Source organism: Nansenia antarctica, assembly GCF_963989245.1.
Source record: "Nansenia antarctica genome assembly, chromosome: 19".
Taxonomy (NCBI): Eukaryota; Metazoa; Chordata; class Actinopteri; order Argentiniformes; family Microstomatidae; genus Nansenia; species Nansenia antarctica.
Genome location: NC_137692.1, coordinates 14,255,784 through 14,272,934, shown reverse-complemented (window position 1 = coordinate 14,272,934; position 17,151 = coordinate 14,255,784). Strand labels below are relative to the sequence as shown.

The 17,151-nt window shown below is 42.0% G+C and overlaps 1 protein-coding gene across 1 annotated transcript; it reads left to right on the top strand.

The window, feature by feature from the left end:
• Positions 1-2,519: 2,519 nt before the first annotated feature.
• LOC308173899 (high-affinity choline transporter 1-like) lies at positions 2,520-14,262 on the top strand (the record flags this gene model as incomplete). The annotated part of the gene is made up of 8 exons (XM_080548952.1): positions 2,520-2,703; positions 3,797-3,910; positions 4,216-4,371; positions 8,663-8,811; positions 9,312-9,467; positions 10,121-10,274; positions 10,380-10,597; positions 13,723-14,262. The coding sequence occupies 8 exons, from the start codon at positions 2,520-2,522 to the stop codon at positions 14,260-14,262; spliced, it is 1,671 nt and encodes a 556-aa protein (XP_080405078.1).
• Positions 14,263-17,151: the final 2,889 nt, after the last annotated feature.

The window sequence follows — 17,151 nt, the reverse complement described above, 5'->3', positions numbered from 1 at the left end:
CAATACATTAAATCAATCCATCAGGCAATGCTGTTGTTACTTTGTAGTTGTTTTTTTGTCCTTGAAATATCCCTCTGTCCTAAAAAAATAAAATAATGAAATGGTGTTGCAAAGGAAGGTTGAGCTGAAGTGAACAATGTCTTTTAGTTTTTCCGATTGCTACAAAGAAAAAAATAGAAAATGAACAAAGGAGTTGTACCGTTTTAACTCGGAAATCGAACGGCCACACACACACGCACACATATAATCACGCACGCACGCGCACACACACACACACACACACACACACACACGCACACACACACACACACACACACGCACACACTCTCGCCTGCCGCGGAGAATATCAGATAACACATTTTACGCATGTGCATAACGTGACATAACGTTGTCTTTTAAAAGGAACCTTTGATCGCGGCGCAGTGATGCTCAGAGAATAGAGAATAGCATCGCTGCAGGAGTGGACCGGCTTGGACACCCCGAGCTTTGGGTATCCTTTCCAACAGAAGGTGGGTGATGGATTAATCTTTTTTGGGGGTTGGGGGGGGGAGATATGCACAGATGTGACACGAGTCACATAAGTAGATGTAAGTGTTTTATCGGTACAGGGGCCAGGCCTATTTCTGTACGCTATCTGTCTTATGGTTATGGAGAGGAGAGCGAAGGAACAAGCTGCGCTCCCCCTATGCATTCAGCTTGCCCTACCGAACAAAGGCCTTAAGGACTCAATAAATACGCTCGTGAGTGAATGATATCGTACGTCTTTAGCAGACCGAGACAATCTATTATACCGAGAAAATCTATTATACCCTGTTCTTGGTTTTTGAAGACACAGTGGATCGGTAGCCTTTCTTATTGGAGCGCGCTGTCAGTCGTCTAGTGTGTAGCGTATCGCTCTGATGTGAGCGTGATGTTAGGCCTATGATAATGGTGATTACTGATTGTAAAGGTTCACAGGTCTTCACTGGTCGCTACAATAATGTGACAGCGATCTCGTGACGTTAGAATTATAAGGTTCTATCTCCATTTTTGTCAAAATTGAGTTTTTTACATAGTCTGATCCATTAGGTGTTTATTAATGCCTGTGTGGTGTTATTTTTAAAATGTTGACATTTTTGAGTTAGTAATTCATAAAATACAAAGGTTCCATCTCACAAAACATAATGGAATGTAAACACTTTTTACATTCCATTATGACGCTCAATATCTCTGAACTGCCCTAAACGGAGATAGAACCTTATCATTCTAAACGGAGATAGAACCTTATCATTCTAAACGGAGATAGAACCTTATCATTCTAAACGGAGATAGAACCTTATCATTCTAAACGGAGATAGAACCTTATCATTCTAAACAGAGATAGAACCTTATCATTCTAAACGGAGATAGAACCTTCTCATTCTAAACGGAGAGAGAACCGTATCATTCTAAACGGAGATGGAACCTTATCATTCTAAACGGAGATAGAACCTTATCATTCTAAACAGAGATAGAACCTTCTCATTCTAAGCTCACGAAGGGAAGCTCGTTGGTGTCACTGTTATCTTTACTATATGAGTCATCCGGACCAAAGTAACGGACACATAATAGCCTTCATAACAAACAGCGCATTATGGAGGTTTAAGCGCACGCGTTTCTTTTGTGGTTAGTGTTGGGGGAGAGATTATCTAAGAGAGGTTGGTTATCATAGGTTATCTAAACATACCCGTTTAGCTGTTCATTTCAATGAAGGATGCATTGGTTCTTTAAGAATGTGTATTGCCTTATGAGTTAAAATGTATAATATCATAACCCATTAATGAAAGTGTTTTAGTCAATTGTATATGACCAGTCCCTCCTGGATTTTTTTCTTCTAAATAATTATGATAAAAAAACTTTATTATTATTGTGATCCAGTGAAATGCAGATTGTCCAATTATGATAAAGATATAATTCCTGTTGTTTAAGGTCTGTTGAGGGGTTTCTGGTGATGAGGACTCAGATAAGACCGATCGGGCCCCAATGGAGCCTCAGTGAGGAATGTGTGTGTATGGTTTAGCCACCAGGACAAAGGGGAAGGTGTGCTCGGTGCTCCCCATGCTCTCTACATCGTGGTTCCTATAGTACTCCCTCAGACCCGTGGAAGACGGGTGTATGTTCGACAAAGGACCCCATGGGGGAGCCACTGCTGATGCAAGCGTAATGGGTGTCTCCTTTGGTTTTATTGATTAGTTTTGAACAATAGAAAATACACACTACATACACTATTAGCGTGACAAATTGTACTAATTGTACAATGACATTTTATGACCTCTCCCTTCCCATCCCGATTCAAAGAGACACCAAAGACAGAAAGGTCCACTCCCCTTGATCACCCCGGGCAGTCATACAACATGTTTGTATGTTTCAGGGGGGGTTATATTATTATTAGGGAGGATGTTATTGTTTGGAACAATGCATGCCTAGCTGCCTGTGTATCTATTGCTGACCAGTCTGCCTGTGTATCTATTGCTGACCAGTCTGCCTGTGTGTCAGGCAGGATGGATCTGAACGTGGGTGGTCTGGTAGCGGTGGTGGTCTTCTATGTCCTCATCCTGGCCATCGGGATCTGGGCGTCGAAGAAGTCCAAAAAGGAGGAGAAAAAATGTGTCAGCAGCAAAAGCGAGGTCACCATGATCGGAGGCCGCAACATCAACCTCCTGGTGGGAATATTCACCATGACAGGTGAGCCTTTAGCCTTGGGTCTGTGTGGGAGTGTGTGAGAGAGAGTGCGAGAGAGAGAGAGAAGGAGATTGGGTGGGTGGTAGATTGTTTGGGTGACAGTCTGTGGGAAGTGTAAGTTAGTACTTCTAGAAAATAGAAATGTTGCAAAAATGTTTAGTTGGCACTTAGAACCTCAGGGATATGAACAAAGATACATCAATGAAGGTGTTTGGAACATCCATCCATCCCAAACGTGATACGGTCTGGTGAAAAGGGCCGCATGTCGGCAATTCTCAAGTCGCGCAAATGAGCAAAAAGCGTATTTTTCCGCTTATTTTTCCGTATTCCAAAAGTTGAAGTGTTGAAGAGCCCACTCGGTATATAACAAACAACAGTTTTAGGATCTCTAAATACTTAGCATTTGTGGATTGGATTGACTGTCTCTTCTACCTAGGCTACTGGGTAAGTGATACATGGCCTGTAAACAAACGTAGGTTTTAGGACGTGTTCGAAAGCAAGGACTGTGTGGTCATCTAATTATGTATAGTTGTGTGTTTTTAGCACGTTGATGTTCTATCAGCGTGTTGTGATGTGCTAAACATGTAGTTAGACGTCCATAGCGATGTTCCTTTTTAGCCGCTAGCTATTAGCAGCTGTTTTGCGTGTGTTTTGATTCAGAGTGATATTCTCCGGTATTTGGGTTGAGAAGCATATCTTCTTCAACTGTTTTCAGATTTCAATGTATGACACACCATTTGAAAGCTTACAGTCTGCAATTTCATAATCTGGACTGAAAAATGACCATGCCCTACTTGAGGACTTTTTAACCTGACCCTGTCACAAAGATTAATGCTCACTGAGCGAACTGCACTGCTTCTATACTGCCTGTTCCACAAGTAAGCAGGTTATTCACACTTCTTGAGACCTGTGTTTTGTGTTAATAAAACATTATTGGTTCAGTATGACCTGTTCAGTTGACCAGTCAGTCAGGATCTCCAAACTTGATTCATTGATGTGTGTGTGTGTGTGTGTGTGTGTGTGTGTGTGTGTGTGTGTGTGTGTGTGTGTGTGTGCGTGTGTGTGTGTGTGTGTGTGTGTGTGTGTGCGTGTGCAGCCACCTGGGTTGGAGGGGGCTACATTATGGGTACCGCCGAGGCTGTGTACTCTCCCACTCAAGGTCTGGTCTGGGCCATGGGGCCGCTGGCTTACCTTCTCACCTTCCTCATGGGTAAGCACAAACATGATCTTACCAGATAGCATCAACTACAACTGCACTCTTTTCCGATCTCATAGACAGTTAGCTAACATTAGCTAAAGCTACATGCCATCCTCAGGGGACCGACTTGGGGAGAGAGATTGAAGCCCCCCAAAGTCTGGCCAAATATTTACTATTTTATGTAATTCCCTAAAATTATTAATCTGTTCCCTCAATTTAACAATCCGTCCTCTCAATATTATACATTTGTTTCGCTCAGATTAGCACTCACTCTCTCTCTCATCACTGTATTAACTTGATCTTTCTACCTTTAAAAGGTGGACTTTTTTTCGCTAAACCAATGAGATTACAGCGCTACGTGACGATGATGGACCCGTTTCAGCATCGCTATGGAAACACAATCACCACAGCGCTGCTGCTTCCTGCTCTGATCAGCGACGTTCTCTGGGTGGCCTGCATCCTTGCTGCACTGGGTATGTACTGGGTGTATACCCTGGCCATAGACTCTTTATACCCCCATCCCAACACTGTTAGTACTACTACCTGCTACCAGTGGCGGATACAGAAAGTGGCTGATGGGTAGGCCTGGAAAAATCTGGGTAGGCCTGAGTGAAACTCATCACCGCACGTTTTAGACCTATGTATGAGCAGCCAGATGGATGGAACACAACCGGGCTCGCGATCATAGGCGCCGATTTATGTTTCTGCCTGTGGGTGCTCGAAACATTTGGGTACGACCAACACGCATGCACACACACACGCACACACACGCACACGCACGCACGCACACACGCAAAATATTCGCAGGGACTGGAGGAGATCACTATGCAGACCATGAAACGAACGGAAAATAAATAAAGTACCTGTCTACCCAGAGAATGCAACGGACAGCCAAACAAGTTATTATAATACACACACGCAAGGCATTCAAGCGCACGCAATAGTCAATGAATTAACCAATAACCATCAACTATGGAGGACCAAGTATAGAAATTGTAATAAGAAATGCCTGTATTATCATTTGCAAACTTTTAACTGTGGGTGTTGACAGTCCAGTGCAAACCGAAAGCTCAAGTTGAATCATACCTGGCTCGGACCAGTTGTGGTGATCCATCATTTTATTACAAAACCTAACGCTGCTTATTAGGGGATTTACGTAAACTGGTGTATACACATATATTGTTGTGTAAAGTTGTGTGCTTCTATTGTATTATATTATTATATCCAGTGAAGGCATACACAATGTTGTTCCACACAAATGTTTCCCTCTTCGTTTTAATCTTGGAAAGTCTCATAAAAAATATACTTCACCGAACTATTACAGCGCTGTCTCGGACTCTCCGCACGTCGGCGTGTGGCGTCATCATCTGTTATTGTGAATAAATAAGATTTCTAGACAAGGCCTGGTCCAAACTTTCATTATTTTCACTGACTTCCAGACGTGGCTTTTTAAGAAAGCGGGACAATGTTAGCTGTTTAGCCATCGTAGCGCGCACACTGAACAACTGGTCAAGGTCAACTGAACAATCAGAGTAAACGTAAAAGAGGAAGCAATGTAAACGTAAGAGAGGAAGTTGAATATTATTAGTATTAATACATACTTTTAATCATTTCCAAGACAAAACTATTCACATTACAGTTAGTTAGTGAAAATTAAACTTTAAAAATATTTTATTATAAAAAATATGTATTTTTTTGAATCTGACTGGGTGGGCCAGCTGTCAATCTGGGCGGGCCTAGGCCCACCCAGGCCCACCCATAGATCCGCGCCTGCCTGCTACCCTATATCCCTAACCTTGTACCCCTATCCCACATACCCGACTTCTAGGCAAGGCAAGGCAAGGCAAAGTCTGCCATCCAGACTTTGTGCCTGCCAGACACTTTTTTCTGTGAGGGAAAGATGGGAATCGTAATTTAGAACAGCAAGTTCCGTTGGCAATTCTGCAAGGGTATTAATAACCTTCCCCCTAAAATCAAATACCCCAATTCTATGTCTAATTGTCTGAGAGATATGCTCTATAACATAAATATGCTCTTTGACAAAACTTCAAATGTATACAGTGCATTCAGAAAGTATTCAGACTCCTTCATTTTTTCCACATGTTGTCGTGTTATAGCCTCAATTTAAAATGGATTAAATTAAAATAATTTGCCATCAATCCACACACAATACCCCAGAATGACAAAGCGAACTAGTTTTTATTTTATTTCAGTAAATGTATTAAAATTGTAATACAGAAATATGTACATAAGTATTCAGACCCTTTGCAATGACACTCTTGAAATGAGCTAAAATGCAAACATTTCATCAACAAATCACCAATAAGTTGAATTGAGTCTAATTTAATGCAAGGATAGTATGCAAATCAGAGACCCTATAAAAACAAAGATATTCATTCCAAAATTACATGAACTATTGTAGCTAAAGTTGACTGCTTTAAGTAACTCATCCAGTGTAATAGGAGAGTCTGGAGTTTTAACAACAAGTAAGTAACAATCATTTTTTCCATGGCGTAATTTGCAACAATGACAAGCTACACTTGCTACACTAGCTACACTCGCGAGCGACGTTCACAGTTATATTGGAGCCAGCTTGTCTAAAACACTGACACATGTTGACACTTTTTGCAACCGTCGCGAAATCACACATTCTTCTTGGTCGATCGATAATAGTCTCGCTAAATCTATTAAAGTCGAAGTCTAGACGTCTAGGTAAATCTGCAGCGCTGTCAGTATTAGAACCTGTGCATGTCGCTTGTAGTGTAGTGTGGAGTTTTGGTGTCCTCTAATGACAGTGTAGGAAGGTCCAATCCACCAAAACAATTGGTGAAGTCCTCTTCAGAAGAAACCAAGTCACTTGTGTACAGTTCTTTAAAGTCATTATTGAACATCTCGTTTATTTCCTCTGTTGAAGACAACACTCCTCGTTTAGCTCATCTGATTTGATTAATATTTTGTATCACAACATATTATATCCACTGTGTTTTGATTAGATTTATTACAGAAGGTGAAAATGTGGTCAGAGGTGAAAATGCGTCTCACAAATTGAGGTGCTGTTTATCAGACTGCTCGAGAGATAGCTTATCAATGTTTTCAGATACCAGCAGCAGGATGGTCTGAAGGGCAATGTCAACAACTGTGAGATGGGTGTCTTATACGCTTCTGTCTGTGTGAAAAAGGTCTTGCTATTGGGTTGGAGTTTGTTGTGAGCTGGAAAGAGAGAGAGAATGTGCATTGTATCCTATATGCGGCAATTCAGTAATACATCTATTCTCCTGAGGACCCAGCAACCTGTGTTTAAAGTCTATCATTGAACCTGAAGACCGTATTGTTGGGGGGGCTATTTTACATTGATTGGTTGGAATCAGAATCAGAATCAGAATCAGAAGACTGATTGGCTGGCTGTGGGGAAAAAGCTGTGTGCATGTCGGGCCTTCACAGTTTTTAGGGACCGCACCCTCCTGCCTGAGGGGAGCGGGGCGAAGAGACCGTGTCCTGGGTGTGCGGGGTCAGCCATGATCTTCCTGGCTCTCCCCAAAGCCCTACTTTTAAACAGGGCCTCAAGGGGGGGCAAAGGGCAGCCAATCACCCTCTCCGCCGAGCGTATCACCTGCTGCAGCTTGTGCAGGAATGACACAATGCAGAAATGAGATCAATATCCTCCACCATAATCAATATCAATATCTATCCCCTTTTAGTTGCTTGTTGTTTAAGAGTTAGAGCCAAAAGATGTCTCGATCTGCGATCTGCTGCCTTGTGCATAATACTTATGTTTGGTTATATGGAGCATGTACTCTTCCCTGCGTCTCAGTAAATCATTCAATTCGGCTTGTTTTATTTTTAGCAAAATGTTTTTTGTTATGGCGTATCTCCTTTTAAGATCATTCTCCAAAACATGACATTGTTTTTCTAGAGTGGAAATCTTTTGAAGCCGGCTTTTATGTCGGTGGGAACTAAACCATATGCAATTAGATATATAGATAGAGCCTGACAGGAATCCACGCCTGACAGGAATGTAGAACTTACAACGAATGTACAAAAACAAGCCTTATGCTGGTAATAAAAACCTATTTTCAGCGTGAGCTTCTTTATCAAGTTCTCAACATGAACGGTGAAACTCAGCTTGTTATTCACGCAAACGGCCATATATTTATACACTTTGACTTGCTCATGTGACTTGTATGTCCATCCAATGTAGCAATGACATGATTATCAAGATGTTTGGAATTTGAAAAATGCCATGCATTTCGTTTTAACCAAATTCAGAACAAGCTTCAAACCATTACAAATTCTGTTTTAGATTAGATTAGATTAGATTCAATCGAATCTAATTTGAAGCGTGTTCTGAATTTGTTTAAAAGAAAAAAGAAAAAAGAAGAAAGCTGAAGCCAAGCTGCTACCACTTGAATAAAGAATAGTATCGACTGCATCAAAATGAACATCCGCTGTAGCAATAAGTCCCAATGTTGTTGATACACAAAATGAACAACAGTGGCCTAAAATAGAGTTTGCGGCACACATAGAGTTTTGAGCACAACTCTATGGACTCAGATTTACAACCGTCCGACACTGTATACGATTTGATAGGTAATTAATATCCCGCCAAGAGCATGACCAGCAATTCCACAACCTTTGCATCAACACAATACGGTCCACGGTGTCAAATGTCTTCGACAGCCCTTAACTCTATTTGTACCATGGAAGATCTTTAGAAAACTTCAAATGTTTTTGGTAAGTGTGTGTGTATGTGTGTGCATGTTGCAGGAGGGACGATGAGTGTGATCCTGGGCCTGTCGTCCACCTACTCCATCATCCTCTCTGCAGCCGTGTCCATCACCTACACCCTGCTGGGAGGCCTGTACTCTGTGGCCTACACAGACGTCATCCAACTGTTCATCATCTTCATCAGTCTGGTAAGGGGCAGGGAGGGATTTTGTTAATTAATAAATATTATTATTATTATTATTATTATTATTATTATTGTTGTTGTTGTTGTTGTTGTTGTTGTTGTTATGATGACGATTGTTGTTGTTTTTGTTATTATTGTTGTTGTTGTTATTATTATTATGCTTCTATAGTAGTGTAAAAAGAAAAGAGAGTATACATTGGAGTTAGTCTATTCAATTTCATCAATAACATCATATTATTAACAAGCTGCAGGTAAACACATCTCTCAGGGCAGTCTGGCGTGTATCATTCCTAACTCCAGTGTAGCTTGTATTGGTTGAATACTGATTTACTTATGTATTAGTTGATGTGATCAAGTCCAGTTGTGTATTAGTGTTGTTTTACTACTGATTAAATCCAGTTGTGTACGTGTGATCCTGTCCAGGTGTGTGTTTGTTGTATAGTGATCCGGTCCAGTTGTGTATTAGTGGTGTCTTTGTACTGATTAAGTGATTTTGTCTTTCAGTGGGTCTGTATTCCCTTCCTGCTTCTCAACCCAGCATCCTCTGATGTCACATTAACTGTCTTTTCCAACCAAACAAACCAAACAATAACGGCGCCCTGGGTGGGCCAACTGAAGCTGGAGGATTCTGGGAAATGGATAGATGAGCTGCTTTTACTGGTTAGATCTTTTTCTGTGTGTGTGTATGTGTGTCTGTGTGTGTCTGTGTGTGTGTGTGTGTGTGTGTGTGTGTGTGGTAAATTAGTCAATTAGATCAGGGGTTAGTTACAGTAAGAGTAAAACAGTCTGCAAATGAAAAACATTACATTGACTTGAGCCAAAATGATGTGTGTATACAGTATGTATTGAATTGATGGTCAGAGAGAAAGGAAGGGTCCCATCCACTTGATTCAAATTCACTCAGCATGGCAGTGCAATGTCACATGACCTCTTTCAGATAGGGAGTGACTACTAGGCAGAGGAAAAACACACACAAACGCCTTTTATCTTGTTTTAAATCAGATTCCCCTTCTCTTTTGTCTTTTCTTAAAGGCTCTTTTCTAATGAAACGACTGCCTGCTATTGAGCTGCAGTGTTGTGAGTGAGGGCTTAAAGGTAACTTTGGAGCGGGGGGGTACGTAGCTGATCTACTCTGATTATTAATCATCATTACCTCTACAGTAGGACGCGTCGCATGGTTGCTTTAAGACTAACTGTGTGTGTGTGTGTGTGTGTGTGTGTGTGTGTGTGCGTGTGCGTGTGCGTGTGCATGTGTGCGTGTGTGCGTGCGCGTGTGCGTGTGTGTGTGTGCTTATCCGTGCGTGCGTACATAGGCTTTAGGAGGGCTATCCTACCAGGCTCTGTATCAACGGATCCTGTCAGCAGCATCGCCCGCTCAAGCTCAGCTCACCTGCTTTGCTGCGGCTGGAATCGTCTTCATCATTGGAATCCCCCCCGTAATCATCGGAGTAGTGGCGACCTCGACAGGTAAAAAAGCACATACACACTCGCTCACACTCTCAAACTCTCTCACACACACACACATACATACACTTGAAGTCACAAATCCAAACCCATCCCTCCGTCTGTCAGATTGGAACCAGACAGATTATGGACTTCCGTCTCCGTTTGAGCGCGGGGAGGCAGCGAAGGTGCTGCCTCTGACCCTCCAGTACCTCACCCCCTCCTGGGTGTCTGTGGTGGGCATCGGGGCTGTCGCTGCCGCTGTCATGTCCTCCATGGACTCAGTACTACTCTCCTCTGCCTCCATGTTCACTCATAACATCTACAAGAGCACACTCAGGACACAGGTCAGTCTGTCTGTATCTACTTATCTGTCTGTCTTGTCTGTTTGTATATCTGTATAGCGAGTTACAGTAGCGAGTTCAGGAATTAATGAACTGACTGTTGACATGTCTTTACCTGAGTTAACCAGGTATGTATGCATGTATGGGGTTAAGGCCTTACATTACATCTTCTTTGTTTTATGTTTTGGATTTCATGGTGGATACTGTTGTTGTAGTCAACAAAGCAATTTCAAGCATCTATTTAAAACAGCCTACATGGCCTTCACTGCCATTTTACCCAAACTAGATATGAGGGACGGTAGGCATTCGTCTTGCTTCGAATTCCGTGGAAGCACTGTTTTAACTTGGCTAGATAGCAACAACTTCAGACACTGTCTGACAGATAGCTTGAAGCATTTCCTTAAAACTTAGCAACGTACAAAAATAATCATAGCGATCAAAGGCAGAAATAACGATCAAAGCGTTCAGGTAGTTCAGATGCATACAAAGGCATGCCAATGTGTTTAGATAGTCAACAAAAATACAGCGACCCTGGCTCCCCTCTCTCTCTCTCTCTCTCTCAGTCTTTGCCTGAAATTGTATAATAAGGATATGAAATGCATGTTCAAGTACTTTACTCTATGACGAAGCGCCATATAATGATTTGGAGGCATTTGCTCGTACTCGAACAGACAAGATGCTTCTGTCCACTTCAGAATACATTCTGCTGCTGCTGGCAGCAGTTCCAATCATCAATTAAGACGAGTTATCAAGTCCCAGTCCCCCTCTATACATGCCCAAACCTAAAGGCCAATGCATTGTCGTGCAACAATATCCCATCGCACGCCGTGTGCATTGCGATGCGAAATTGTCGCACGACAACATTCGATTCTCCATTCACACCCACACACTTCGGTGGTGTGAATTGAGAATCGAATGTTGTTGTGCGACAAAATCGCACAACGTGTGCATTGGGCTTAACACTCCCTGCCCCATGCTTCACAGATGAGATGGTATGCTGTAAATATTCTTCGGCCAGATCCTTTTTTTCCAAACTTTCCTTTATCTGTCCACAAGACCCTTTCCAGAACTCTGCAGTCTTTTTAGGAACTTTTTTAGCAAACTGAAACCTGACAGGTGGTGATTCTACATTACGGGAATGTGGGGCAGACGGCAGTGATCCACCAAGTGGCACTGTGGTGCAAGATACTTGCTACTGTTCGTTTGCCGAACGTTCTTTAACGTTCGAAAACCGACTTGATTTAGCAACTCAATGCATGCGGGGTGTCCTCTGATAGGATAGCTACTGTTCCGTCGCGCTCCAGGGCGCATGCGACCATTGGAAACGTGTTTGAAGAATGCAAACAAAAGTATGACCATGCTTTGACCCATCTCATAAAAATCGTTATGCCATTAGACAATTATTTCACAATTGTTACAGACTTAGGTGAAACCAATATTTACAAAAATACCATCAAATACTGTAAAAGCTGAGAATCTCTCAAATCAAAAACAAAAAAAGGAAAAACAGCTTCACTGTCCCATTTTTGTTTGCAAGAGAGACTCGTATCTACTTATCTGTCTGTATCCTCTGTCACCTGCCTACCTGACTGTCTGTCTCTGTGTCTGTATCTCTACCCATCAGTGTCTGTCTGTCTGTCAAAGGTAATGTATAGCAACATAAAGATAATGAATGAAATTGAGAATATTTCTTGGATGATATGTTGCATGATTTAGATTTAAGGCTTACGTTATGTTGAGATATGTTTAGATGGTTCTGAGCTCGTGAGTATACTGAATCTGCAGATAGATTAACTATCAGTGGAAGTTTTCTTCCCACTATCTAGGCAGATTAGACAGTGTATTCTATCCTAGAATCTAATCTTAGTTACATACTAACCCTAGCCTTTGTCAAACTAGTTACCTACTAACCCCGTGTGACCTGTCATACTAGTTACATACTGTAACCTGGACCTAAATATGGATTTGGGTATTTCATTAATAACATGTTTATTTTACCTTTATTTTACCAGATAAAATCAATTGAGAACATATTCTCACTTACAATGATGATCTGGCCAAGAGGCCCCAGGCAAAAATAAAAACAAACATATAAACAGAAATACACCAGGTCAACACAAAACAATATAAACAATACATGAGAACGGCAAAGACAGTGAAGATAAAAGAAATAAAAACAAAGTGAACTAACCTATGTGTGAAAAGAGAGGGGGGGGGGGGTTGTGTGTGTCTGTGTATGTGCATGTGTGTGTGTGTGTGTATGTGGGGGGGGAGGGGGGGCAATCAGCAGGAACAACAGTCAACTATAACCTGTTGAAGTTTATTTTTGAAAATGGTAAGTGATGTGAGTGCCGTGAGCTTGAGTGTGTTCTGCAAAGTGGTCCAATCGTGAAAACAGTGCAGGCTTTTGGGATGGTGAGCTTGAAGAGATCCCCTAGACCTTGAGTGGTAACTATTGTGAGAGAAGTGCAGGAGAGATGAGAGGTAGAGAGGTGATTTTCCCAGGATTGTTTTATAAATTAATTGAAGCCAGTGAAGAAACCGCCTGGTATGGAGGGAGGGCCAGTCCACCAGTTTGTAGAGATGAAAGTAGTGAAGGTGCACCAGTGGCAAAGCAAGTGGCTGAGTGGTGGAGTGTGTCAAGTTTCCTAAGGGCACTCTTTGATGCCATGGATGGATGGATGGATACGTATGGATGCACATCCAATATAACAATGCAAACTTTTATTGACCTTAGGACTCAAACTCAATCTTGCATTCAATGGTCCAGGTGACGCTTAATTGTCACCTTGAACCTGAGCTCAGACCCCCTGCTCAGACATAAACATCTCACGAACAAAACTCACATAAAATGGACCCATAATCCTTTGCGGTAAGCTAATATGCAAATTATCCACAGCTAATCAGTTAACATATGCAAAATAATAACAGTCACAAACTCTGGTTTGCTAGCTAGCTGAATTGCATAAACAGCCGATAACGTTCGCCACAATACTAACCCTAGCCTTTGTTAAACTAGTTAGCACTACCACATTACTGTTGTGATTCATTTTCATTGAACTGCATGTCTCTCTCTCTCTTTCTTCCCCCCCCCCCCCCCCCCCTCTCTCCCTATCATGTCCACCCAGGCCTCAGACAAGGAGTGTGTGTGGGTGATCCGTCTGAGTGTGTTACTGGTGGGGCTAACGGGGACGGGCCTGGCGTTCGCTGAGGACAGCGTGTTGGCTTTCTGGCTGTTGAGCGGAGACCTGATCTACTGTATGGTCTTCCCTCAGCTCATCTGTGTGTTACACTGCCGCCGTGCTAACGGCTACGGCGCCGCCGCTGGCTACCTGCTAGCGGGCGCCCTGCGGCTATTGAGCGGAGAACCTCTTCTCCGACTGCCTCCTGTCCTCCTGTTTCCTGGATGGAGGGAGGAGGGGGGGGTCATCAGGCAGTACTTCCCCTTTAGGACATTCGTCATGCTTGCGACTCTGCTGCTCATCCCCTTGTTCTCCCACCTGGCCCTGTTGGCCTTCACCCACCACCTCCTCCCAGCCTCCTGGGACATAATGGGGCTGCTAGGAGACGCGGGAGAGGCCCAGGGGGAGACAGAGGGGGAGGAGGGCGATGACAAACCTGCCGTCACAGAGAAACTGCTGGGCATCTCCAGCACCACTAGCTGCTAGGGACAGGTGACAGGGGCGTAGGAGAATGCAGGTTGAGGGTCTATCGTATTGCTTTGTTATGTCTTTATGGGTTACAGGTCAGGTTTGAGGGGTCAGGGACGTCTTTGCTGCTTCATTCTATAGTCTCTCAGTGCTGCATGGCTGGGACCAGTAGGTCAAGGGTCAGGCAATGCACCAGCAAGGCTATGGTTAGGTTAGGGACCTGTCCAGTTATATGGAGGCCCAAAATACTAAAAATGAATCTAAAAGAAACAGTGAGTACAGTGTAATTAATTACGCACTGATAGCCTTAGTTATGGATTGAACTGGACTTTTTGAAAATGCCAAATTGCCTTGACTAATTTATCAGCCATTTGAGCACATATTTTGATGCCATTTCGTTTGTCTGCTCATCGTGTCAATGTCTTCATATACTGTATATGGATATATGTTATTTCTGAAGAGTATTAATTAGGCAGTTTGACAATGCTTTGAATCCTAAACAACCTGCCTAGTGGTGAGTACATGTTGTGAAGTTATAGGTGGTGCTGCTCATTTAGTCCTTCTTTTGCTGCTTTTGACAATCCATAACTTCTCACTTAAATCGTAGTTGTTGGTCTTTAAAGGGGCAAGCTTATATTGGTTTAAATTTTGGACTTTTAAATGAGTTATATATAGCTATTGATTCTTCGATAATATAACGTATTAATGCCTCATGGGCTTGTGTTGATTTCTCAAAATATTATTCACAAAATTGTTAGCTAAAACAAAATATTCATACAGGCAACTGGTTTTAAACCAAGGTTACACAACTCTGGTTTCCATATTGATATAGGCCAAGTTTCAGTACTCACAAAATATTATTCCCAAATTCATTAGGCTATAGGCCTACAGCTGCATTCGTAGACAGCCGTGCTTATTTGATTCATTATCAGTCTTCTTACAGCTTTGCGTTGATTTCTTCCAACATTGTTCCCAAATTCATTAGGCTAATATGCCTACTGAATTAGGCTACACTCCTAGCTCTCCACTGTGCACCCTATTATGATGTGTTAAATGACATCACTTCGAAACTCCTAAACAATCTCTATGGCAAGACACATCTTTGCCCAAAATCTGGCCAATCAGTGTAATTTTGGAAAAGATCTGTATGGCATTCACCCAAGTATCATAAAAACTGTCCCAGTGCTGTCAGAAGAAAAGCTTGTGACATTTATGAACGGACAGAGACCATCATCATCTCCTCTCCGATTTCATCCGTACGGTACATTTCTCCAGCCCTATCTCTCAGCTGTTTACCAAACAAGTGCCGGGCAGCCCGTTTTGTTGAAACGTTTGTTGAATTACTGATCTCCCCTTTAATATGCACTGATCAGCTAATCACTGTTTTTACCCAGTATTTTCTTACTAAGTACCTGCTTAATATCAGGCTGTAAAATAGAGCCTTTTATTTTATTTCATAGTAACACTTTCACAAAGGACGCATCTCCTAATGATGTTTTTTCACAGTTTTTCGTTTGCCTTAACACAGCATTGAACACATTTGACTTTGTGCCCACTTCGTGATTGACATAATTGACATAATTGACATAATGCAAAAAGAGGTCATACAATGAAAATGCTTTGGTGGAAATTACCGTTCGAATGTGTCCTGCGGGAAAGTATCATTAGGAAATGAATGTTTTCATGTAAAAAAGTGAAGAAAAAAAAACCCTAACCCTAACCCATTTTGGAAAACATTTCATAATGTGGAGTCGATTCTAGACAAATTTAAAAACAAAATCATGTATTTCTTTAATGAATCATTGATTCTTTTTCTTTTTTTCCTTTCGCTTTGTCATTATGGAGTGTGTGGATTGATGGCAAATTCTTTTAATTTAATCCATTTTAAATTGACTCTATAACACAACAAATTGTGGGAAAAGTGAAGAGGTCTGAATACTTTCCGAAGACACTGTATACTCACACAGTATTTCATGGACACCCTTTCATCACAGAAACTTTTTATGTTAGCACACATATCCTGCAATGTATAACGTATTGCCGCACACACCTATCTGGTCATGTCAGTATACTAGTGAAAGTCCTCATCAGGTGCTATGTGTAAATGTTACAGTGTTTGCACCTCTGACAGTGTTTCCCAAAGGATCCGCTATTGCACATCCAGTTTGGGGGAGGAGTTAAGGAGGGGTGGGAAATGGGTTTGTCAATGGTGGGGGGCTATGAGTGAGAGAGGGGTTAGGGCAGGAAAAGCAGCTTACCAAATCACGCTTTACTGTATTTGTAGAATTAAAGGGGGTGGTCTACTCCCTTGTTTGATCTTTTTCCTGTAATATGGGAAATTATGCAATCCTTTGTCATTTGACAAGATGTCTCATTATTTAGCTTTGGACTACCTAGCAGTCCAGAGGGTTGTGTCCCAAAGCAGCATCACTTGAGTTCACCAGCTCAACTTCAGTCGATGTCGTTCTGGATTTTTCAGGATCCTAAATCTTAACCGTAACATGGGTTGTTCTGTGTCTTGTAGCCATTTATACAAATTATATATTTGTATGAACTCAGAAATATGATTATATTATTGTTATTTTAGAATATTCAGGAATGTTTAGGCTAGGGAAAGCTGGCTAACTCATGGATGCTGTTGTTGTGACCCAACCCCCCCAGTTGAGTTGTTTCAGGTTTGGGCTGAAGTCGATAAGAGGTGGGGAGAGTTTGGTGGCAATTGACATTTAAAGCCACCACACAATTCCATGGCAGCCATGTTATTCTTTAGAACATAATTTTAAACCAAACTAACTAACCGAAGCGCCACAATTATTATAATAACCCGAGTCTTCATTATGAATGGGTGAATGGAATTTCAGAGGATGCAACTTGCTGTCCTCTCCTTAAGTTGACCAAACTCTCACT